The 24808-nt window shown below is 35.8% G+C and overlaps 1 protein-coding gene across 6 annotated transcripts in view; it reads right to left on the reverse strand.

Annotated features, from left to right (window-relative positions):
• Positions 1–10706: 10706 nt before the first annotated feature.
• The window catches only part of LOC133098367 (sodium channel protein type 1 subunit alpha), an 89960-nt gene continuing 75858 nt past the window's right edge, over positions 10707–24808 (reverse strand). For all 6 annotated transcript variants that reach the window (XM_061201189.1, XM_061201182.1, XM_061201173.1 and 3 more), the window contains exons 21-26: positions 22210–22491; positions 19583–19636; positions 17908–18045; positions 15868–15972; positions 14023–14293; positions 10707–11884 (exon numbers count right to left, since the gene is read on the reverse strand). In XM_061201189.1, coding sequence (XP_061057172.1) covers positions 10707–11884; positions 14023–14293; positions 15868–15972; positions 17908–18045; positions 19583–19636; positions 22210–22491 — 2028 coding nt within the window. The remainder of the gene's footprint in view (positions 11885–14022; positions 14294–15867; positions 15973–17907; positions 18046–19582; positions 19637–22209; positions 22492–24808) is intronic.

Here is a 24808-nt window from a genome sequence, read left to right on the forward strand (position 1 = left end):
GAAGTTAATCGTTTCCTCTGTGATCTCTCTTGGTGTTGGTAGTTTAGATCAATAATGACAACCAGTTGTTCAGGTTGTTCTGCACAAAAGTGCCAGTTGAAATCCATTTACTGTATCCTTTGTCCCAGCACAGAGCTGTTTTCCCCAGAGGAGAAAAGGAGACTTTTCCCTAATTTTTACAAAGGTCTATATGAGCTAATTAAGTCCCTGATGTTAGAACTCATTTTCTTTTAGTACATCTAAATCATGTAGGCTGAAGGATAACCTGTTTTATTCTCTTTATTCAGCCCATATTGCTGGGAAGTCTTTGGTTACATAACAGTATCATACTGAATCAAACTCTGTAACTCCGGGATGATACTTGGTGATGTGCCCATTCTGACTTTTGAGTATTTTATTAATTAAGTATTATAATCAACTAATGATGAGTTCCTGAAGGCCTTGAACCTTACCAGGCTACCAACCACTAAGCCAGGCTTTCCCAGACTTGCTGATTATAAGACCCTCCTAGGGAGCTTGCTATAGCTTTCTTCTACCTCATTCTAACAGTACAACTCATTAGACATTTTAGGCCCTTTTATGGTGATTCTGATTTAATTTGAGATGAGGCTTGGAACTGTATTTGTAACTATTGCCCTCGTAGGCTTTTAGAATTAGATGAGTTTTTGTTGTGGCTGTTGTTTCGTTTTGTTTTGTTTTGTTTTTCATGCTCTAAGATTGAAAGGTAAGAGAGGTTATCTAATAAGCCCAGAGACTTGGAGTTCACCACACTGAAGTTATCTTTGGATTGAGTTGGACATTTAAGGCATAGCCCAGAGAGAATGCCATGGAAATGCCAAGATTTTGGGGTGGGGAAAGAGGAATGCTATCATAAAATTCTAAGACGTACCTGACTAGTTTCAGACTAAATTTTATGCAGTTAACTGCCTAATGAGTTTTATTTTAGCAAATCATAACATGTTACAAATTGGAAACCTCTGCTGCATTTGAATGAAGTCCTTCCTCCTATCCTTGTCTCTGAAAGAAATATGTCTACATACTTTAACCATTCTCCATAAATCCTATTATCTACCTCCTTGCATATTTATAAGATCACAATCTTATAGTTACTATATTTTGCTCTAGCGTTGCACCTACTGACAATATCCGTCAGCATAACTCCATAGACATTTTTCCTGAGGTAGGGAGAATGGCTGCACTTATGACTAAGGTTGACCAAAGGCACAATCTGTTTGCCTTTAGAAATGTGTGTTTTCTGTGACTGCAAGAAATACTGCTGAACAAGACGTTTCTTTACCATCCTTGATGAATGATGGACATTAATAATGCAGATAAGAATTAGGCCAAGTGATATTGAAGAGAAAACAAGGTCCAGAATCCCTAATTCCTTTTAGAGGAATAAATTTTAAATGGCAAGCTCAGTAGTTCCATCACAGCAAAGAACGAGGTGAGTATTATACAATCTTTAAGTTCTAAAGAGTCAAAAATCAATTTATGGACCTTATACCTTGGAAATATTTATGTATATACATAATTATACATATACTCACACTTATATCTATGTCTCTTTATAGGTAACAGAGAGGTAGTATGTTTGCTCTTATGGATGTAATATATGTCCATTTAAATATTTATTACATATATCCAATGTTACTATAATATACCAAGGTCAATTTTCATTTGTAACTTTTCTGATGTTTTATTCTTTTATATATCTTGCATATAATGACAGCCCTCTGTTAGAATATATAAGCAAAGGGCAAAATATCTTAGAGGGATAAATGACTCTTTTAAAAATAGAACTATTTAGAGCAATGCTAAAAATTAACTAATTTGACCTTTTACTAAATACCTAGAAAACACCTTCTCTCTACAAAGTACTACAGAGGATACAGAGGTATTTAAGGCCAGTTTCTGCCAATCATACACTTTCTGGTGTGTGTGTTCTTGTGGCAAAAATTGGAGGAGGAGGGTGATGAGAGGAAGAAAACTGTATTTTAAACCACTGCTTCATGGCTAAGTGCCATACAAATGGAATACAGTGGTGATCCTATGTCCTGCTTTGCCTAGGAGAGTCCTCATTTATGCCTGTTGCTTTATTTTAATTATTAATAGTCTCCTCCTTCACTCTCAAAACTGTCTGGGTGTGAACATATACATCAAAGTCCCATAGAAGTTCACAGGAAAGAAAATTCTCTTCCAGTAATACGACATAAGAAAAATGTCACTGAATCCTGAAGGATGGGTTTGATTTCAGAGGTAGAAAGATAGATGAGGAAGTAGTCAAGGCTTATGTCTCATCATTGCTTGCCTGTATTCTTCCAGTAACTTCTCAAATTATGACCCTGCTTTCTGTTTCTTTTTCCTTAAAGTCAGAATCTACTCTAGCATCTTCACTTCTACCTTTATTTCTTTTACAAATGTCTTAATGGTTCTTCGTCACCATTATGTTATGTTATGTCATATGTTAAAGCCAAAGCGCCAACATGCACTTAGGGCCCTTCATTATCTGGCCCCTGCTTGCCTCTCTGTCAGTATCAATACCCATTTTTCACTGTAGCCATATTGAACTATTGTGAATGCTCTAAACATGCCATCCTGTTTCTGATTTTCATGCGTGTTTTTGGTCTTCATCATCATCAGGGCAAATACTTATATAGTAATTACCATAGGCTTGGAACTGTTGATCCGAAAGCTCTACTTGTATTAACTCATTTAATCCTCATACAAATTATTATTACCATTTTACAGATGACAAAATTGAGGCAAAGAGGGGCTAAGAAACTTTTCAAAGTTGTTCAGCTAGTAAGCAGTATAGCTGATGTTTGAATCCAGGCAATCTAGCTGCAGAATCTATACTTTTGACCACTTTTCTATAATATTTCTGCTGTTTGGACTGCCCTATCCCTCTCATTCTTCACACCCAGATCAGAGTTTACAGTTATAATTGTCCCTGAATCCGCCTGTAGAGTTACTCATTCGTTCCTCTATATATTCTGTAATTTGTACTTACTTCTTTTGCTGAGCCTGAAGAAGGACCCAAACAATAACAGATATTGAGAAACCAGGTTGACTTCTGGCCAGTTTTGCTGGTGGTTGAGAGGAATAGAATATGGTCAAATCACTTTTGGATGTATGAAGTTGAAGATGATAGGCAAATATGCAAGTATAAAAGACCAACAGAAAGTTGGAATTGCAGCACCAGCTCAACAAAAAGGCTGACGCTGCTGAATAAATCTGTAAGAAGTGGGAAAAATTAATAAACGGTAAAGGCAAAGAATCTAAAATGTAAGAAGAGACCTAGAAGAGTTTAGTTTTATGGAAGGCAAAGGAAGACGCAATTCAGTGAAGGAGGTGGTGATGACCATCCTCATCCAATTCTAAAAATCTGCCAAATCTGATAAAGACTGAATAAAGATCATTGAATTTGGCTAATTGTAGACTGGTGGGAAGAGGAGCCAGATCTGACAGCATTAAAAAGAGTGAGAAGGTGCTTGGGAAGAATAAGATTCAACATTGGTTTGGTATTTGAATCTGTTAGTCGCAATTTATTTCAAAGAGCTTGAAGAAGAAACATAAAACCTGCACCTTAATGCTTTCCGACAACACACACAGACACACTGTAGCCAGTTTAACGCAGGGTAGTGATTCATGAAAGTTTAGTAAGTAAATTGAATTTTCTATAACAACATATTTTTAATGAAGAATTTATACTTCAAAATATAATTGAAATATAATTTCCTATAAATTTATTTTAAGAACTTTCTGGTCTCCACACCGTCATAAATAAAAGCTGCATTCCTGGAAGACAAACAAACAAAATGCTGCAGTTAACAATTGAATAGCTCTGTGAACATCTTACCCTTCTAAGTAAACATTAAATAGAGGAGGTATTCATGATAACCAGATACAGAGTATATACAGCTCTCCTCCACATGGTTAATGTTCCTTGTTCCTATACTCACCTTCTGAAAATATTATCCAGTCTTTTCCTCATAATGTTATTGAGAAGGATAATAGCCAGCATAGTATTTTGAAAACTCAATGTGCTTATATCAACAAGATTATTTACAGCCAAGTTTTCTCATCAATATCATTGAGACCTATATTTCATTTAATTTTAACCAAGAGTCAAAGTGTTGAGTATAGAACCCTGATTTTAGAAGGTAATTTTTATTTATTTTTTTAAAGATTTTTTTTTTGATGTGGACCATTTTTAAAGTCTTTATTGAATTTGTTACAATATTACTTCTGTTTTATGTTTTCTGGTTTTTTTGTCCACGAGGTATGTGGGATCTTAGCTCCCCAACCAGCGATTGAACCCGACCCCCTGCGTTGGAAGGTGAAGTCTCAACCACTGGACCACCAGGGAAGTCCCTAGAAGGTAATTTTTAAAAGGAAAGAGATAACGGGACAGTGAACAAAGATACATCACAGTTGAGAAAAGTTAATTTTCGAAATTAGAAGAAACAATTTTGAAAGTGCGAAGCTGGACAGAAAGAATCAATCATGAAGGAGAGAATAAAGACACAAGAGAAGGTGAATAACTCATGGAGCAAGGTATCAGAGTATGTAGAAATGAATGCGGGAAAATGATCTCTGGAAAGATATGAAGGTAGAGAATAGAGGGAGGTAGAGGGGGAAAGGGAAAGGGAGAAAAGCAAAGAGGGGGCAAGGCAGGAAAGCGGAGGGAAGCAGAGGGAAGGGAAGGAAGACATTTTTCATTGCAGAGGAAAGAAGCTGAGGAAGTTCATGATAATGTCCTCATGTTTCTTGGTGGGGTAAGAGGCAGCGTTATTTGCAAATATGAGTGTTCTGAGAAGGTAGTAAGGGACTTGAGCAACACTGAGTACTCAGTGGACACTGAAGATTATCTACTAGTGATGTCAAGAATTTCTTGGTGATGCATCTTCCCCAACAATACTTGACTGCCTGTAATATTTTTCTCCTCTAGTGCCTTTGCTGCCACACTGGTTGAATCAATGTTAATTGACAACCTTGGAGAATATTCCCATGTCCCAGGAAGGACAGTACTATGAGTAGTATAATACATGATAGAAGCAATAATATTTCTTGACTATGAACATTTTGATAAATTCGTAGTGACTCAGAAACATTTATCTTCTTACATAATAATATGAAATTCTAATGCACACATGATAGAATACACAATTACAGGACAAATTTGTAGACTTTAATACAGGTTATACAGCTCTAATGTCTGAACCTGTTGGTACACACATACAAACATATGAACCTATGAGGTTAAGTAGTGATTGTCTATCCCACTGGTTCCTGGACTCTTGATTTCATGTACCAGTTAAATAAAATGGGAGGAACAACACAGGGTCGCCAATTTTTTTGGGGGGGCCGCGTTGGGTCTTCGTTGCTGCACGTGGGCTTTCTCTAGTTGCGGTGAGCAGGGGCTACTCTTCATTTTGGTGCGCGGGCTTCTCATTGCGGTGGCTTCTCTTGTTGCGGAGCACAGGCTCCGGGCGCAGGGGCTTCAGTCGTTGTGGCTCGCGGGCTCTAGAGCGCAGGCTCAGTAGTTGTGGCGCACGGGCTTAGTTGCTCCTCAGCATGTGGGATCTTCCCAGACCAGGGCTCGAATCCATGTCCCCTGAATTGGCAGGTGGATTCTTAACCACTGCGCCACCAGGGAAGTCCAGGGTCGCCAATTTTTAATTTGGCCAAATAAAGTATTAAAACAAGCCACTATCATTTATTTTCACCATCATTTCAAAATGAGGATGTTAACATAAAATGCTTTTAGTCTTTGGAATTAAAAAAAAAAAGTCACTTTTACAATAAAGTTCTTTAAATTGAATATGTTTAGCTTTATAAATATTTGTGACATTATTCTTAGTTTCCTAGGTTAACTGCAGGCATATGAAACCCTTGCCATGTGGGTGTTGGTCTGTGGAAATATGTTTGGGGTTATTGATTGACACAATGTTTGGACCCCAACTCATATAGCCAATAAGCCACCTTCTGTTATGATATGGGCAGAATCCCCAGAGTTTAGATCAAAAGGCCCCGATTTAGATCTGTCTAGCTTCAAATACTGAGGTCTTAACCACTATGCCACAGATCTCTCCTAAAATATTCTTATTTTTAGTACTATAAGGATTATCATGAAGGGCAAGGAATGTAATCATTTAAGTGTCTCTTCAGAAAGATGACTTCCAGGGAACAAGAATAGTAGTTAAAATACAGGGTTCTTTGAAGTAATTAGAGCTAGTACACCTAATTCTAAGGGTAGAATCATAAATTCCAGGACACAAAAAACAGGTGATACAATGAATACACACACACACACACACACACACACACACACACACTTCAATAACACAAGGGCAAAAAAAACCCTTCCCATCCCCAAAGACACACACACATATCTATATCAACCTTTATATACACACATATACACATATAATTTATTTTCCTTTGATCCCATTCAAAAGTCAGTTGCAGACATCATCCCACTCATCCCTAAATACTTTAATGTGCATTTTCCGAGAACAAGGGTATTACCTTTAATTATGTAATAGTCACATTTAGACTTTCTAAAATTAAGGAAATTAATACTTTTATAATACTAATAATCAACAGTCCATATTCAAATTTAGCCAGTTTCCCCAGTAATATCCATAATTATTACTATTTTCCCAGTCTAGTATTCAATCCAGAATCACACATTGTGTTTAGTTTTCATAGCTCTTCAACTTCAAGCCATTCCTTAGCCTTTCTTTGTTTTTCATGACATTTTTGAAGAGTTCAGTCCAGTTATTTCATAGAATGTCCTCAATTTGATTTTCGTTATGACTAAGTTCTGGTTATGCCATTTTGACTGGATACCAAGAAGTGATGTGTCTTCTTCAGTAAAGTTGTTCCCGTAATTGATGATGTTATCTTTGAAGGTAGTGTCTGCTAGTTTTCTCCACTGTAAGCTTTCTTATTTTAAAAAATTTTTTAATTAATACAGAATACTTAGAGACAATGTAAATGTCCTATTCCTCATCAAACTTTCACCCATGAGTTTTAGTATTCGTTGATTATTCTTGCATGAATCAATTGTGATTATGATGGTTGCCAAGTGATAATTTTCTAACTTCATTATTCTACATTTGTTCGTTAACATTCAACTGTAAGGAAGAGATTTTTCCTTTTCTCCATTTATTTATGTCAGTATATACTTGTGAATTCTTATTTTATTGAATGGGTTAAATCTGTTACTATCATTATTTGCTATGCAAGATAATACCAAAATGAATATGGTGATTTATATGATTATGTTTTGTATTTGGAAAGGTACCAGTGAGCACTGGTATGGATGTGGAATACAAAAAAAATCTGTAGGGATTATCCTATAATCCTTATTTTTGTTGGTTAGAAATGGGAAATTCTTTTCACCCACTAGTAAATCAGAATTAGTTGTTGTGGTGTTTTAGGGAGATGATGTCATGAAGAGACAAGGTCAGGAAGTTGAAGGATGGGGAGAAGCACTGTGTGTGACCTCTCCTCTTTCCATCAAGTTCACGTTCCTCTTTCAGGCTTCAAAACTGATGTTGTGCTACTCTGATGACAAGTGAGGGCTTCTCTTTACTCATAAATTTAGATGTTTCTTTAGCTGTCACTTTCACTGTCTGGACCACTCCAGTAACCTCTCCATGATCTCTGTGAATTCTGTGCTTGACTTCACTGTATTTTCGCCAGTTCCTGTTTATCTACCAAAGCTGGTTAGATTAAGCCTCCAAGCTAACCCAAGGCAAATCTTTGCCTCGTGCCCACTTTCACGAGATATGTAATCACTGTATCATCCAGGCAGGAGACAGATGGCATGCTGAAATGAGGCAACAGAGAACGTTTTTATGAAGGGGCCATTTAAAAAGTTGTCAGCAAGGTAAGGGGAAAATGACAAGGAATAGGAACACAGGTCTTAAGGAGCAAGGCGGAGAGTGATGACCAGACCCTCAACAAAGTAGCTCTCATTGTAGGAGGGGGCTGTCTGACTGCAAGTATGACTATGTTGATGAATGCAGCACTGCCAACCCAGAGCAACCTAGCAAAGAAGACACTGGGAAATAAACACCCAATTTCACTGTTCTCCCACTGGTGTTTTCCTGATGGTATTTTCCTTCTGGGGCTTCCCACTGGCCAAACCGATTGTGATCTAGAGGGTAACAGAGCCCATTGATGCAATTTATAAGACCACCCTCACACAGAGCAGGATGGAGGAGCATGAAGAGTGGTTCTGGAGGAGCAAACAAAATACCGGACTCACACATTGCAACTTTTACTATTTTAATACAGTTCTGAGGGATTCTCTTTGTACGTCAAGTGGCCATCCACCATAGCTCCGGTTCCCATATCCTTCTTTTCCTTCTGGAGCCACCAGCTTATGCTCTAGCATCAGTCCTTTCTCCTAACAGAGACCACACCCTACTGCCTGTAGCCCCTGGTAGGTCACTTCCCCCAGTCCCATTCCTACCACAGGTTTTCTTGCTGTCAGCCCGGGTATACCTCCGTGTGTGTGTGTGTGTGTGTGTGTTTAGCTCCCCTTCTCCCCAAATTTGTACAATAAAAACATCTTCATCTTGTTACACAACACTGTTAACTAAAAGTAACTGGGCAAACAATAAAATAAAAAATGTAATCTTTATTAGTTTTGCACATTTTTAATGTTGGTTAACATCATTTAGGGTAATAGTAGCATTTTCCAGCATGCAGTTCACAAATACAGTTTAAGTAGTTTTAAGAAAAAGTGGTGCCTATAGTTTGCTTCTGTAAGAAACACAAAATGTCCTGATATAACTGACTATGTAAGTTCACTACTCTCTGTTCTTCCAGAAAAAAAAAAGTTGTGAAACCCACATTATATTTAGAGCAATCTAGAGCAGCATGACTCCAAAGAAATGAAAACATAAACAGAAGTTAGAAAAAAGAGGACAAAAATGAAAAATAAGCACTATCTTCAATCAGTTAGTGTAGGAACTACCAAAAATGTAAATAAAAATTTATACCTTTTTCCAATTGCAAAGCATAATTTGGATGTGAGTTGTGAACCTATTTTTGCCCCTTAAAATTATGAAATAATCTAAAAGTAGCAAATGTAATAAAAAAGCAGAAATCTACAACTACCCCGTCTTGTTTTCATTTCTTATTTAGCAAATTTCTTCCCTGGAAAAGTACGGTGGACAGAAAGTAAGAAAGTGATTGTGATATCAATCTTAAGATAATGTCCTCTTCATATTTATGTACATAATGCTGAAAAATAAAATAAAAATGACTTTTTACAGTACTTATATTTGCTTATAAAACTCTAAACACATTTTAACAGGTTAAGCAGTGCTTTTTTTGAAACTTGTCTGTACAGTCAGGCTATACAACATGTTATCCACTTAAAATTTAAAAATAACCAAAAAGCTGTTAAAGTGCTGCAAACTATTGCTTAATGACTTAAAGAAATGAGGTCTGTTGAGCAATTTCTTTGACTTTACCAGTGACATACGGTTTCTCATGAATGAGATTCTGAGCAGTGGGTGAAACCAGATACAGCAGCATGGTAATAGAAACATGCATTCATAGCATCCAAACTATCTATAATGGTACGGAATACATTATGTTACCTGTGTAAAGCTTGCACTCTACATTTCTTGTGGTACATATTTGATGCAATAAATACTGTGCTTAGGTCATTATTTGTTTGCTCAAACGTGCACCACCGGGTAAAATGACTATTTACATAATAAATAGCATTTCATTAACATATACATTGTCAACCTTGCTGAGCTGAAGATGGCTAAACAAAGTGCAGGATTAAGCAGAAATTCATAAAGCGTTCTTTTTGTCAATTCCGTCTTTAGGGGGGAAGCAATACTTATTCAGTTTTTTAAATACAATAAACAGAAACATAACACTTATGACTCCAGACATTTGAGTGAAGTTTTCACCTGCTAAGATTTCATGGGTTATCCCCCCAAAATGATATAGTTGGTCTAGGGGCTGGATTTGACAAGGTCAGCAAAGCACCTCCAATTTTCACCTAATTACCCCTCCCAGAAACATGGATGGAATTTAAGAATTCATTGTTTTCCTCATGACTTTTTTCATGCATGATCTCTGAGTGTAGCATGCCCTCATGCAAACCACATCTCTGTGCAGATGGGAGGCCGTGCAATTACCATAACCTCTGGTGGCATACCTGTTAGAGAGGTCCTTTAGTCTATTTCCCAACAGAAACCCCGTTTACAAAAATAGTCACATATAATAAACAACATATGGACTAAAAAAAAGATGAATCCACTAACAGATTTTGTAAAAATGTGACAAATGTGGCAGTCGAAATGCAAAGAGTGGATACAATTACTACACTAAAGTGTTTCATGTTAAACAACCCCCGAATTATAGGTTTGCACCCCTTTGAACTGGTCCCTACAGTCTGAGTAGCCATTTTGTCTCTTGTCTTCAGCAGTGTCAGCTGGTAGTGAGAACAGTAATCTCCTGTCAAGGTCATCTCCCCTTTTCACAGAGTCACAGTTTTCCGACAAGGGGTCACTGTCTGATTGTAGGCACTGACCTTAAGTAGATTTGTGTAAAAACAGTCAGTTTGGCATTGACCTCCTAAAGGAGTCCTGTTGACCAGAATACATCACCTTCACAGGCTGTAAACAATTTGTCACCCAGTGATTTTGATTTATTTTTGTTTATTTCCCTTTGGCTTTCTCATCTTTGCCTTCTTGCTCGTGTTTTTCCACGATTGGCTTTGTTACCCGATCGTAGGAGGGTGGACAAGCTGCTGTGGACATGGTCAGATCAGTTTTTTCTGTAACTGAGTTTTCATGTATTCTGTCAATTACCATGTCTTCTTTTATAAGAAGATTAGCCCCACCTTTGATTTTATTTTTGTTATATGTAAATGAAGCTTGCTTTACAGTTCGCTTTAAAAGGTGGCGCCTGTACGCACGCTGAATAATAACAGCAGACATCTCCTCTTGTTTTCGTTTTAAAGTCGTAGTTATTGGCTGATAGGAGACCTTTGATGGGTTGGAAGCCATGAATCGCTCTTCCATCTGTATTCGGAGAGCATCCATCTCTCCACTCTCCCCCAGAACCCGCTTCGTAAAAGCAAATAAGATGTCAAGACAGTGGATCCGGTCCCCACTGACCATGGGCAGATCCATGGCAATGAGCTGGATTTTGTTTGGTTGTGGCAAATTGAGGGGAGGTTCAAGAGCAGCTGCAAACTGAGAGAGTTTTTCAAATTCCATGAACTGGGTGGCATTGGGATCAAACTTCTCCCAAACCTCGTAGAACATCTCAAAGTCATCCTCGCTCAGGGGCTCTGCACTTTCTTCAGTAGCAACACTGAAGTTCTCCAGGATGACAGCGATGTACATGTTCACCACGACCAGAAATGATATGATGATGTAACTGACAAAAAAGAAGATCCCCACAGATGGGTTCCCACAATCTCCCTTAACTGAGCTGCCAGGGTTAACTTTATTAGGGTCACAATCGGGTGGTTTACTGTTGAGAATAGGTGCTAGCAATCCATCCCAGCCAGCAGAGGTGGTAATCTGGAACAGGCAGATCATGCTGTTGCCAAAGGTCTCAAAGTTGAACATGTCATCAATTCCAGCTTCCTTTTTAACATAGGCAAAGTTGGACATTCCAAAGATGGCGTAGATGAACATGACCAGGAAGAGCAGGAGGCCGATGTTAAACAACGCAGGAAGGGACATCATCAAAGCAAAGAGCAGCGTGCGGATCCCCTTGGCCCCTTTGATCAGACGCAGGATTCGGCCAATCCTGGCAAGACGGATCACTCGGAACAGGGTAGGGGACACAAAATATTTCTCTATCAGCTCAGCCAGAAACATACCTATGGATAAAAGATCAGAGTATCAACCAGTGAAGAAGTTATCCATTAAAATAATACTTAAATTTCTGTTAAGGCTCCCAGGTAAAGTTCAGAGTACTGAAATTCAGTTACTTAATCTTCAATGTTACATACAGACGATACATACATATATTATAGATAAACCTTAATTTCGGCATTCAGCATTAAATTCAACTCAGTATTTGCTGTGGACTAAATTCTGTCCTCCCCACCACACACCCACCCTACCACCAAATTCATACATTACAGCCCTAACCCCCCAAGGTGGTGGTATTTGGAGATAGGGCCTTTGGGAGATGATTAAGTTTAGATGACGTCATGAGGTTGGAGCCCTCATGATAGGATTAGTGCCTTTATGAGAAAAGACAATAGAGAGCTTGCTCTCTCTTTCTCCCTGCCACCTGAGGACACAGTGAGAAGACAGCCATCTACTAGCCTGGAAGAGAGCTCTCACCAGAAACCCATCATGTTGGCACCTTGACTTGGACTTCTGGCCTCCAGAACTCAGAGAAAATAAGTTTCTCTTGTTTAAGCCACCCAGTCTGTGGTAATTATTATGGCAGTCCAAGGTGACTATGACAATATTCAATTCAATAAGGATTTTATAGTACCTTTTGTCTTTGAGGGATATCTATAGACCAGTTTTAGCTTATACAAAATCCCAAGACTGAATCTAAAAAAACAAATTAAAAATTCTCAAGTCCATCTTAAGAGCAGTAGCCAACAGTATACGTACACGTTTATAAGAATCCAATGATTTTTTTCTGAAAATGCCAAATCATATATACCCTCTATTCAGTCCTTCCCCATCTAAAAGTATCTGCAGTTTTTAATGCTGTTTTCATCTCTCCATGAACTTGATGTTTCCCTAAGTTTCTACTATAATATTCATATATATATATATATATATATATATATATATGATCTGGCGCATTTCTAAAAGGGTTTAAGCTGACGCTCTTTCTGGTTTCCTGTGTCTGACACTGGTCTCTCAGCTCTCTTCCTTAAAGCTTCTTTCTCCATTTGCCTTTCAAATAATGAAATAGTGATTGAGCTGAAGAGGAGCTCAAGAAATTAAGGACCTTTGAGTTACACCACCTCATTCGGTAAAGAGTAAGTAAGCATGTGTGTGTGTGTGTGTGTGTGTGTGTGTGTATATGAGTGAGAGAGAGGGAAAGAGAGAGAGAAAGAGAGGTAAATACAACTAAGTACCCTATCCACAACTAATTACACCACAGATTACTGTGGGAATCAAAGGCTACATACAACATATGAGTTGGAAAGAAGATCAACTTCTTCAGAGCGGGGAATGGCATGAAAATCTGCCCAACGGAGGCGCCCCCTATTGGATCGTAAAATATTGACCCAATCATATTATTATCTGGTTTAGGAAAGAATGAATACTTCAGGCCCACAGGCAGACTTCTTCACTTCACTGGAGCTAGAGTTGTATCTTGAATGAGATGAGCTATTGGTCACATGACCTGTTTAACATTCCAGGCTTTGAAGTGTATGACTGATGAAATGATGTTCCATGCCACATCACTTCTTTTGTGCATCATTACTATAAATTTCAAGGTAATCTACAAAATATCCCATACCCTGCATTAAAGAACTTACCATCTGCAATTGCTGACATTTTGTTCTTAGCTTTATTCTCTTTTCACTCTATGCTCTTCCTTATTTGCCACCAGCTTCCACTCCTGTATACATGCTAATGACTCTGTGTCTATGTCTCTGATGCACTGTCTCTCCTGAGTACCAGACTAAATTTCTAGTCCTCTCTTCAACAGAGCTATTTATATATTGTATAGACTATTCAATCTCAACAAGTCAAAAACATTTCAATCTTAGTTAACAGCACATTTCTAGTTCAAATGAATGAGACTTTGCTATATTGACAAATAATATACCTAGTCTAAAATGGACAGAATAGGATACAATACTCTATGCATAGCAGGAGCCTCATTTTGTAAGAAAGAGAAACACACCAGTATGAAATACATCAAAATTTTCACAGTGGTTTTCTCTGAGTGGTCAGATGACCTCTAATTGAAACTTGATTAGTCTAACTTTTACTTTTATTGAGCTGAATTTAAGAGACCTGAAATAATTCTTACCTACAATGGAGAGAATGACAACCACAAAATCAAAAATATTCCAGCCTATGGTAAAATAATAATGGCGGAGGGAGACGAGCTTCAGCACACATTCTCCAGTGAACAGCACAATGAACACCAGGTTGATACGTGACAAAATGTTAGTCACATATTCACTCTGATCGTCAGTTTCCACCATCATTGTGACCATGTTGAGACAGATGAGAATCATGATGCTTATGTCAAAAACTTGTCTGGTTACGAAGTCAAAGACCATTCCTTGAAATTTGTTCTGTAGAGAATCAGAAACACTTTTAGCAACAGAGGAGTTTTCCTGTACACATTAGCTTCTACATAAGTACTTTCTGCACTAACTGACTGTCTAGTATTATGCCTAGGAACCACTGGCCCTGAATTTTGTAAAAGATGGTTTATAGCACATTGTTTTTTAATTTAGTTACCTAAATTGCTATTTACCAAAATGTATTCCACAGAATAACAATCCCTTGTCAAAAGGGGATTTCTGATAAGAAACACTGCATACTATACACTTCTCTGAGAGGCACAAAATGCGTATTGATGTATTAAAATTATGAGAAGTTAAGAAACCTGCTTAATTTTGTTATACCAGAATTTCCCATGATCAGTTGGACCATGAAGCAGTTTCAAAATATAGTATCTATTAACATTCCACTTGTCTTATTCTCAAAGAATTGTTAGAGGGAACTTGTCATTTTCATGACACACCTATAACATTATGCATTTAAAGTCCATGTGTGGCAATACTGATGATCTTCCACCAACCAGTCTTTGCTGACATTGTCACACACAGAATGCTGAGTCTACACAGGGATAATCAGGCCAGAATGACATTCCTTATGGTTTGATGTCACAAATTCATGTCCCTTGTCACTGATCTATGGTTCTGCTCCCTGGTTCTGCCACTGTCATTCACTACAGGCTATTGTCTGGCCAATTTTCCTAGGCCACTGAGGAACTTTGAGGACATTGTCTATCTTACATTTTTCCTACACATAGTTGACTCATTTTTACTTCCAGTGTTAAGGCTTAACAGAGGACAGTATATGTTTTTCATCATTCTCAAGAAGGCAAGTTTTGGCTAGCACAGTATGAATATGAATGTTCACTAGCATTTTATTCCCTAAAGCACCCCAGGAGTTGTCTTCACCTCACAGATCATCATCATAAAAATCAGTACAATGTGGGATAAGACTCCTCCATTTCACGGCAGTTGTTTCATTGGTTCATCATGGAAACATGACATTTGGTTATTTATCATCATGAATTGTACTTATTGACTCTGACTTCTGTAGACATTAGTAATTTCTAACTTTATAGCCTTATATATGAATATTAGATACTAGAAGTCTTTCCTTCTCTAAAACACCTGGTACCTCTAATGAAAAATAAAATGGAAGTAAGGTGTAATTTCACTCAATAATTCATCAACTTGTTAATCTATCAGAAAACTGCATGTTTTTTAACCCCATCCAAGATTACTCTTCTCTCTAACATTACTTGGCAATTATTCTTGAGTTATATGATCAAATTCCTTGTGCATATCACATTGCCTATGTGTCCTTTGCCATTTTGTTTGGATTCTAGTTGTGTAATTCTAAATGCCTTGAAGATAAGGGTGCATTTTCTGTTTCTTCTTTTTCCTTTTGGTCTCTCCCTTTAAAAAATCATTTTTACCATTACCATAAAAGGTATGAATTAATGATGCTCTAAAAGTGGGAGAAATCTTTGCTGCTGGAAATGTTAGCTTCTATCTCTTCTGTGAGAAAACCCATGAAAGTTTTTGTTTTTATATTTTTTTCCCCCATATCATTTGGTATTTCTTACCCCTGGTCGAGGTATAGGCTTTTGAGGCTTTTTTGATCCTAATTTTTTCATTGCATTATAGTATTTCTTCTGTTCTTCTGTCATAAAGATGTCTTGACCTCCAAAGTATAGAAAAGATAAATCAAAACTGGTTAAAACTGTGTCCCTTTGTACATAGTTTTTTAATGTTAAACTTAAAATAGGAAAGGGGCAATTAAAAAAGGAAATGCAAAATTCAACCAATTAGCATAATTATGCCTGGGATTTTAAATTTGAAAAATTAAAACTAGTTTTTAGATACTATAGTCTTATTTATTTCTCACAATCATACAAAATTGACTTTATTATTTTCACTATTATTTTATGGAGGAAAAATTCCCAGAATCTGAGAGGTTAAGTATTTTACCCAAGACCATAAACTCAGGAAGTAGTACAATTTGGTTCACTGAGACACTAAATACGTGGTTCCGTTTATTACACACACTGCCTTTCAGAAGTTAAAGACAATGATTTTCTTATTCATATGTAGCAAAGAGTTAGAGTAGGTATATTGCATGATGGTTTAGAGTTACTCATAAAAAGCCACTTTCACTCTGCCAAGAATTGGAGCAAAAGGATAGAAAGGAAACTGGCCAAATCGGTAGATGACTTAGGGGAAAAGTCAGAGGTCATACGTATGGCAGGTATGTGATATGATAGGCCAGTAGGTACAGAGGATTAGAACTCAGGCTAATAAGTGAAACGAAATAGCTTGATAATGACAACAGAGTAATATCAGTAATAATAAAGGGGGCTAAGGGACAGAAATGTTCCATAAGTGAAAGAGTCTCATACAATGAAAGCACTCATATAATAAGAAAACAGACTGAGCAAGTGAGATGAAGATCAGTACACAAAAGAAGAAAAATAAATGGCCAAAAAAAAAGGCCTCGAAAACATATTCAAACCCACTAGTCATAAAAGACATGAAAATTAAAATTAAATACAATTTTTATTTTTCAAATATCAAGTACCAAAAAACAGAGAGAATGTTTGATGCCAGTGAAAGAGCAGCGACCTGAGCACATCCATATGCTTTTATTGGGAGTATGAGTGGGCATGTTATCTGTGGAAAGCAAAACACTTTACTCTGGGAATTTATCTTAAAGAAATCATTAAAGGCTCAAATTTTTTTGGCACAAAGACTTTTGACCAGGCACTATTTAAATTATTAAAGATTAGAAACAACCTAAATCATCAATCTATTGGAAAATGGTTAAGAAAATTATGATACTATATATATGAAGACTTAACAAAATGGGAAAATACTTATGTTAAGTCAAAAAAAATTTATAATTATAGATCAAATAATTTCAGTAACAAGGATATGTGTAGAAAAAGTCTGAACAGAAAAACATAAAATGTGAATAGTGGTTACTCCTGAGTAATGATATTTCTTCACTTTCTGTGTTTTTGATAACGTGCGTATATAACTGGGATGATAAAATGGGCTTCATAAGTGTTAATAATTAATAAAGAACTGTTCAATTCAAGGCTGGGACTGACAGTTTGTAATTAACAACAGGGAGAATGAAGTGGGAATACATAAAATGAGCCAAAAAAGAATTTAAAAATGTGAAAAGAAACACTAGAAGAAGCTTACCTCTCACGTCTAATTTACTGCAAAGATTTTAAACGTTTTTGCTGGAAAATATATTTCAAGGAGGGAAGTTGTAAAGATAAAACAACAGGTTGACTCTGGGAAACAGGTATATGCCTGGGTTCTCTTCTAGTTCTTTTTTTAATTATTCTTTTTCAAAAGAGAAAATGTGGTACCTGAGTATTTTTTCTTTAAAGAGGAGAGAGATTTTGTGAACCTATGCACAGGAGAATGGAATACAGTCATTCTTGGCTTTTTATACCATGAAAGACATGGGCAGTGAATGGCAGAGGGGGAGGATGCAAAAATAGATTTTAATATATAATCCCATTTGGTTTCTGAGTTAAAGTATTCATTTGGTGTTGAACACCCTTCAAATAATTTATTATCTCAGTGGGAGAGAAAATATTAGAAATACTTATCTTCTTCTTTTGCTGGTTGAAATTATCTATGATGACACCAATAAACAGGTTCAAGGTGAAGAAGGACCCAAAGATGATGAAAATAACAAAGTAAAGATACATGTATAGACTTTCCTCATACTTAGGCTGGAGTTCCACCTACAAAAGGAGAATATTTTGTAAGATATTACAATACATTTGATGCTGGTAGTCACTGGTGTTTTTCATGAGAATAGAAAAGAAAATTTCTAGTAACACTTAAGCAGTACTTTTCTTTATTTCCTCTAAATCAGCTACCTCTAAAAAAAAAATCTCTGAAATTAGCCTTTAGGATAATTTTTTATGTGAAAAACAGAGTGTTCTCATGTGAAAAATACAGTATGATGATTTTGAAATGTATTTTTTTCTAACTATAAATACAACTAATATCTTGCCATTTGGACAGTAGTGTACTAAATTTGGGAATTTTTTAAGGTATTGCATTTTAATAATTTAAAAATTAATAGTGAAAAAATTTTACATCAGTAAATATGCATAGACTATGTTTAGAAATAATCATTCCTGATGCATGAATTTATTTAGCAAACAAGAATTGAGTTACTTATTTCGATGTTTGGCATCCTGCCTATAACATTATAACACTCATTGAATTTTTCAGATTGAGTAGACATAACTGGACATGCCATCTGCTAAATCCTCAACTGATAATTTAATCTCTAGATTGTACTCATAATAAATAAGCATTTGAGCTTTTACTTAGCACTTAGTAAAGAGGTAAAGGAGTCACTATAGATAGTGCCCTAATAGATTCATGTCCTCCTAAAGATAACAGAGTTAAAAACCAACCAAACACACAAAACAAAAATAATAAGTAACAAAGTGAAATAACTCATCTCTGGAGGATATCAGGAAAGTACTCAACATAAAACTAAAGCCACTTATGGGAAATGCACATCAAGAAAGATAAAAGTGTGCTTATCAGATCAGTTTAAAGATTACACGGGCAAAGTTCATTCTTCATGATTATAGAAGATGGGACTTCAGAATGGAAAGATAAAGAGAAAATACTAAATTTTACAAATTTTGAAGAGCAGAGTTGGAATGAGCATGGATTTCAATTCTCTTCTTGAAGCCTGAAAAGGACTATTATAGGAGAAATCAAAAAAGTAGGTCTTAGGTGACAGAAACTTGAAGGAAACTGTTGATCACAGAAATGATAACAGTATCTGTAAAGGTTCCAGTAAATTTATGGATGCTATAATCATATAAAAGAATGGATTTTAAAGTGACTATTACAGAAATCTAAGGCTACCTAGACAACATCCCTAACTTGTCTAATATGGAGGGTAAACTACTGATAGTAACCATGTATTTCTTCATATTTGCTCCAGCATGCCAAAATTATTATTGATTATATAATTGGTAGATAAAAAGGAAACAAAATAGAAAAATAGTTAATAGACGGATATTTGTTAGTTATTAAATATACTCATGTGTTACTTTAGCTTGACTTCCATTTTGATATATCTTACTAAGATCTTTCTGATAAATACTACTATACTTGAGTATTAACTTGAGTCATACTTTTCCCTTTTTAAAAATTCATTGTAGAATCATTCCATTTAGCTGCTATGCTCTGTTAATTTTAGTGCCTAATCAATATTGTGAAAAGACTTAGGATGTAAAGAATACTTACATTTCTGGAATCAACTGCTGCATACATTATATCCATCCATCCCTTAAATGTGGCCTGTTAAAAAGGACATGCATGTTTTACTTTGGAGTAAAAATAATTCAGACCTGATGTTTAATAAATATTCTTCCTGATATATTTCTTTAAAAGGAACATTTTTAAAAGACATCTCAAAACAAATTTTACATGGATTTTGGACCAACAATATCTCAGTAAGTCTCTTCATTTCTAGACCATATAATAAACAGAATGGTCATTTGATATATCTTCCTGCTTGATAACCAACTCACAAATACTTCTCAGTTCTTTAGAGTTAATGGAATCATGCAATATAAAGTGCTATCAAGATTTGGTGGAATACTTTTAGAAAGCTTTACAAATGCCAACACATTTGGCAATGTTTGTAGCAGCAAAACAACTACAACTTAGACCTGACGATCATCCACTAAAATCTATCTACAAGGTGATCAAAGCGACTGAAAGTTTATGATTTCTCTTGATTGTAACACTCTAAGGATCATACAGGTATACAAAAAGTCAGTTGCAACTAACATTTTAAGAATTTTAAAGCATAACATCTAGAAATAATCCTATATTCCACTTTCTTCTCTGTAATTTTTTAAAAATAATACTCCTTGTTTTTTTTTTTTTTTTTCTGTTCGTTTGTTTTGTTTTGTTTTTTGGGGGTTTTTTTGGCCATGCCATGTGGCATGTGGGATCTTAGTTCCCCAACCAGGGACTGAACCCTCGCCACCTGCGTTGGAAGCGTGGAGTCTTAACCACTGGACCGCCAGGGAGTCCCTCTTCTCTGTAATTTTTGATGAGAGTGAGTTAATTTGGGTAAGAAAAGTGAAAAAGAGTACACTTGGTATTCCAAGTGTAATAACTTACAGTAATTTGTTACTTGCCCTAGGACATGAATTTTGAGCCCTATGGGCCTGAGAGGATTATTCCTTAGTGAGCAAGTCTAGCAAAAAGCTTTCAGCATCTGTATCTCAACACATCTTTGTTTTTATAACACTAACACTTGTGAAGTGGTAGATGTCATGGGAAGAAAGCCAAGTAAGGGTGCTTGTGACGGCAGTGAAGAGAAAGTAAAGATTCTTAGCTAGAAAATAGAACTTATTTGTCTATCAAAGAGGGAAATGTTGAATGTGTCAATGGCTGAGGTCAATGATAGAACAAGTTCATCACACACTAGGTACAGGAACAGAAAAAAGTGATTCAAGGAACCATTTCAATGAATTGCTAATCAACAGAGAGATAATTCTGTATAAAGCCAAGTATAAATCAGTACTTCAGTAGCAGAATTTATTTAATGGCTTCATACAGGATCTTTACCCCTTGTTTAGCATTTTAAGGGATTGCTTGAAATTTTCAATTTTTCTTTCTCAATTTTATGGAGGAAGTGATATAAATTAGTGATATTTATAAGTGTGTTTATTAGTTAAGCGTTAGGATAAGGGCCCAAGGAAATATCATCATGTGTCTACTATAATATTTAAAGAAATCATACTTGCCAGATCATAAAAATCTCTATTTTAATTGCATAAGCATTCAGAGTAAGTCAGAAACATCTACAAGAGAAATAAGAATTTCTAACAAGAAGGTGGAAAGAACTTGTAAAAGAATCACAGTACTGACACCTCTGAAAGAGATGCAGAAGGATTTTGACCAGTCCAGGTTTGTTTGCTTGCTTAATCTCCTGGCTGAACAATTGAAAACACAACCCTGGTGAAACAAAATAGATTTCTTCCCTAAAGATTCTGCAGAACCACAGGAAAGAACTTATGCAGTTTTTTTTTTTTAAGATGAGTTTTCAGTGGCCAAAATAGAACAGTATTTTTACAATGTTTTTCAAACGATCTAGACTCTGTTTTTACCCACTGCTCTCTTGTGATGCAGCTGCAGTCAGAAGCAGCATCAAATGAAAATGTTTAAGAGGCCACCATCTTTTACATTTTTATAAATTGTGAACTATTTTTCAGTCTTAAAGACCCAGTAGTGAAAACATCAATATTTAGAGAAAAAAAAAAAAAAAGACTTAAGTAATTGTACTGAAGGCCATTTGGGGTGAGACAACAGCTGCTTGTGTTTGATTTCTGTGTCTGAGTGTTACCTGGTATTATTTCATTTTGCTATGAGGATCTAAACCTAAAACCTAAATATCATTCCCCAATCTTCAATCCAAATGATACAACTCAGTAGCAGTTAATTTAATTCCCACCAATTTGTTACAATCCAATCAGGTGTGTTAAGGGTGTATGTTTGGGGGGAGGGGGTGATCCATCAATGAAACAAGCTTTCCAATTGCAATAGGAAAAATAATAGCAAATTTATTGATTTATTAATCAACTTGTTCACATGGGAAGAGAGAGTAATATGAGAAGAAAGAAAAGACCTTTGGAAAGAACTAAAATACCTGGCCACTATCAACTATGTCTGCACTGTTTAAATATACTGACATTTCCACCCATCTGGGCTCATGAACTTGTACTAATAAATCAAAATTAGAAAAAAGGAAATATGTTATAAACTTTCTTCTTAGTAATTAAATAATAGCTGTATGTCATTACTTTGTTATTATTCCAAACAATAAACACATTTCAGAGAAAAGAGTGTTCACTTACAACTTGAAGCAAAGAGAGATACCCAAATCCTACATTATCAAAGTTTACTTTCACATTTTTCCATCGGGCAGTCTCATTTCTTTCTGTTAGTATTAGGCAATCAGAATGATTATTCACTTCGCTGATGTCAAACATGTCACCAGTTGTGGTGTTAACACAGTGGTAGAATTTGCCAGCAAACAAATTTACACCCATGATGCTGAAAATTAGCCAGAATATAAGACAAACCAGAAGCACATTCATGATGGATGGAATTGCTCCTAAAAGGGCATTCACAACCACCTAATACACAAATGGAAAAAAAGAAAAGTCAGAATTCTTGTTGGTTAAAAGAAAAGACATTCCCCTAGTAATCTTTAGTCATTCTTTTTTTTTTTTTTTTAACTATCAAGATTATTCTAAGATATTTAAAAGCAAAGTAAAAATGTCTTAAAATGAAATACATTCTTTCATAAGCAATACATTTAGGGAAATGAATTTAGATAATATATCAAAGATGAAAAAGTTTTTAAAAAGAGAGGAGGAAGTACTGAAAGGTTAAAGGGAAAACAAAATCAGAGGAATTTGCTGTCAGATGAAGTCAGAAAATTTTTTATTAGAAAAAGTAAGAATTCCTAACAGAGAAAATTAACTCATTAAAAAAGGCAATATATTAAAGAATGAAACTAAAATGTTGGGACAAGAGTTGATTTGACTGATATATTTTATTAAACTAAAAATTCAGATGTATAAATATAAAAAATTATTAAATACCTAATATAATTTTGTCCTTAATTATTCATGCATTGTTATGACTAATAATAATTTTTGCATAAGAAGCAAGACAATTTAGCATTATGTATTTCATTAGATCATCACATCGTTTATTTCAAGCTCCAGTCATATCAGTTGTTTCATTTACTGAGTTTAATTTGATAAACTTATTTTAAATGAAACGTAGTAGAAATCAGTTTCTTAGGAAAATAAGAAAAGGAGGGATGCCATTTTGGGGATGATAGCTCCTAAATCTGATGTGATTATATCAAGTTCTGTGCTAAATAATTATCTACTTTTTTTTTTTTAATGGAAGCACTTTTGCCCCTCTTATCTTTATTCCTGGACCACAAATTAAAACTCTGAGTTTTTATATTTAGCAACACTGGAGGGAGGACTGTCCTTGCTTCCTTCTCTACAGTTCCCATTGGAGATGCACATGAGTAGCTAAGAGAGAGATAAAGACAGGCACTAAAATGCTCCTAAGTGGCAGATGATGCCTCAGACTTGAACATTCATAGCTAAGTTGAATTCTACCTGTGTACCTCTATGATTCTTGTCAATCTGAAAGTGGGCCAAAGGAAATAATAAAACCATTAATGACAAAGGGGGGAATGAGAATGAAAAAATGAAGTCAGTTGAATTATCTAGGCAGATCCAGATGATGTGAGCTATGCAGCCTACCAGGCTGACACATGGCACCTCACCTTTATCTCATGTGGCCGTCTGCATTAATACAACTGAATGAATAAGTCTTTATTTTATACTTCACTTTAAATGTGTGGATACACTTAGATTTCTTTGGATTCAAGATATGAAAGCTGAAATCAAGTTATTATTTATTTCCCTCCTTTTCCAAACATTTTGCCTACCATCCAGATTAAAAAGCTGTTTCTACTGTGTATACACAAAGCACATGTTAAAATGCGTTTGTTTGTTTTTTTACCTACAACACCCAGTTTAGCCCATGAGCAGAACACTGGCTACCTACACCTATTTCTTGAATTCTTTTCACATCAATCTGTAGGTCTCACACTTTTTTCTTCAAAGTCTTTCTCACCTCTATCACTTCTCCATTTTCATGATCGCCACCCTAGTTCTGACATCTGTTAGTACATACTTGTACCATTTTCAGAGTCTTCCAATTTCCTCCTTCCTTTAATTCATATAAGATGAATTAATCTCCAACTCTCATTTAAAATTATTCAATGGCTTCCCACTGATTATCAAACATTTTCCTTACCTTGATGTTCAAACCACTCCTCAATCTACATTTCTAGTTTTAACTTCCCTAGCCACTTAGTCTTCATGCCAATCCAACTAATGTAATTACCATGTGCTAATAACATTACCAGAGAATTGAGATGCCCTTCCCTTTGAAATTCCTTGTCCAATACCTCCCCTTCTGAAACACTCTCTCTTCTCACAAGCTGTAGTTCAAGCAGCACTTCTGTCATGGAGCCTCACTTCACCTCTTAGTTTAGCCTCCAAAATAGAGATGAGTGTTTCCTCTTTTGAATTCAAAAATCAGAATTCCAGCACTGGACAGGACTATAGAGGTACTTTACTACTGCATTCCCATTTGGTAAATGAGAAAAATGAGCTAAGCTAGGTTAAGTTCAGAATGTAGACTAGAAATGGCATCTCGTGTTCCTTCTATTCGACCTCACTAATTTTCCTTAGAGTCACTCGTACTTATCCGGTACCCAGATTGCTCTGTATTAGAGTTAATGAATGGCATTCCCGTAATCCTGACAGATGGTAGGCTTTTTTTTTTTTTAATTTAAGATGAAAAAATATATTTGTGAATTCTCCAAGCCTTTGAGTGCCTTGAATACAGGAATAT

This window comes from Eubalaena glacialis, chromosome 1 (genome assembly GCF_028564815.1).
Source record: "Eubalaena glacialis isolate mEubGla1 chromosome 1, mEubGla1.1.hap2.+ XY, whole genome shotgun sequence".
NCBI classification, from domain to species: Eukaryota; Metazoa; Chordata; class Mammalia; order Artiodactyla; family Balaenidae; genus Eubalaena; species Eubalaena glacialis.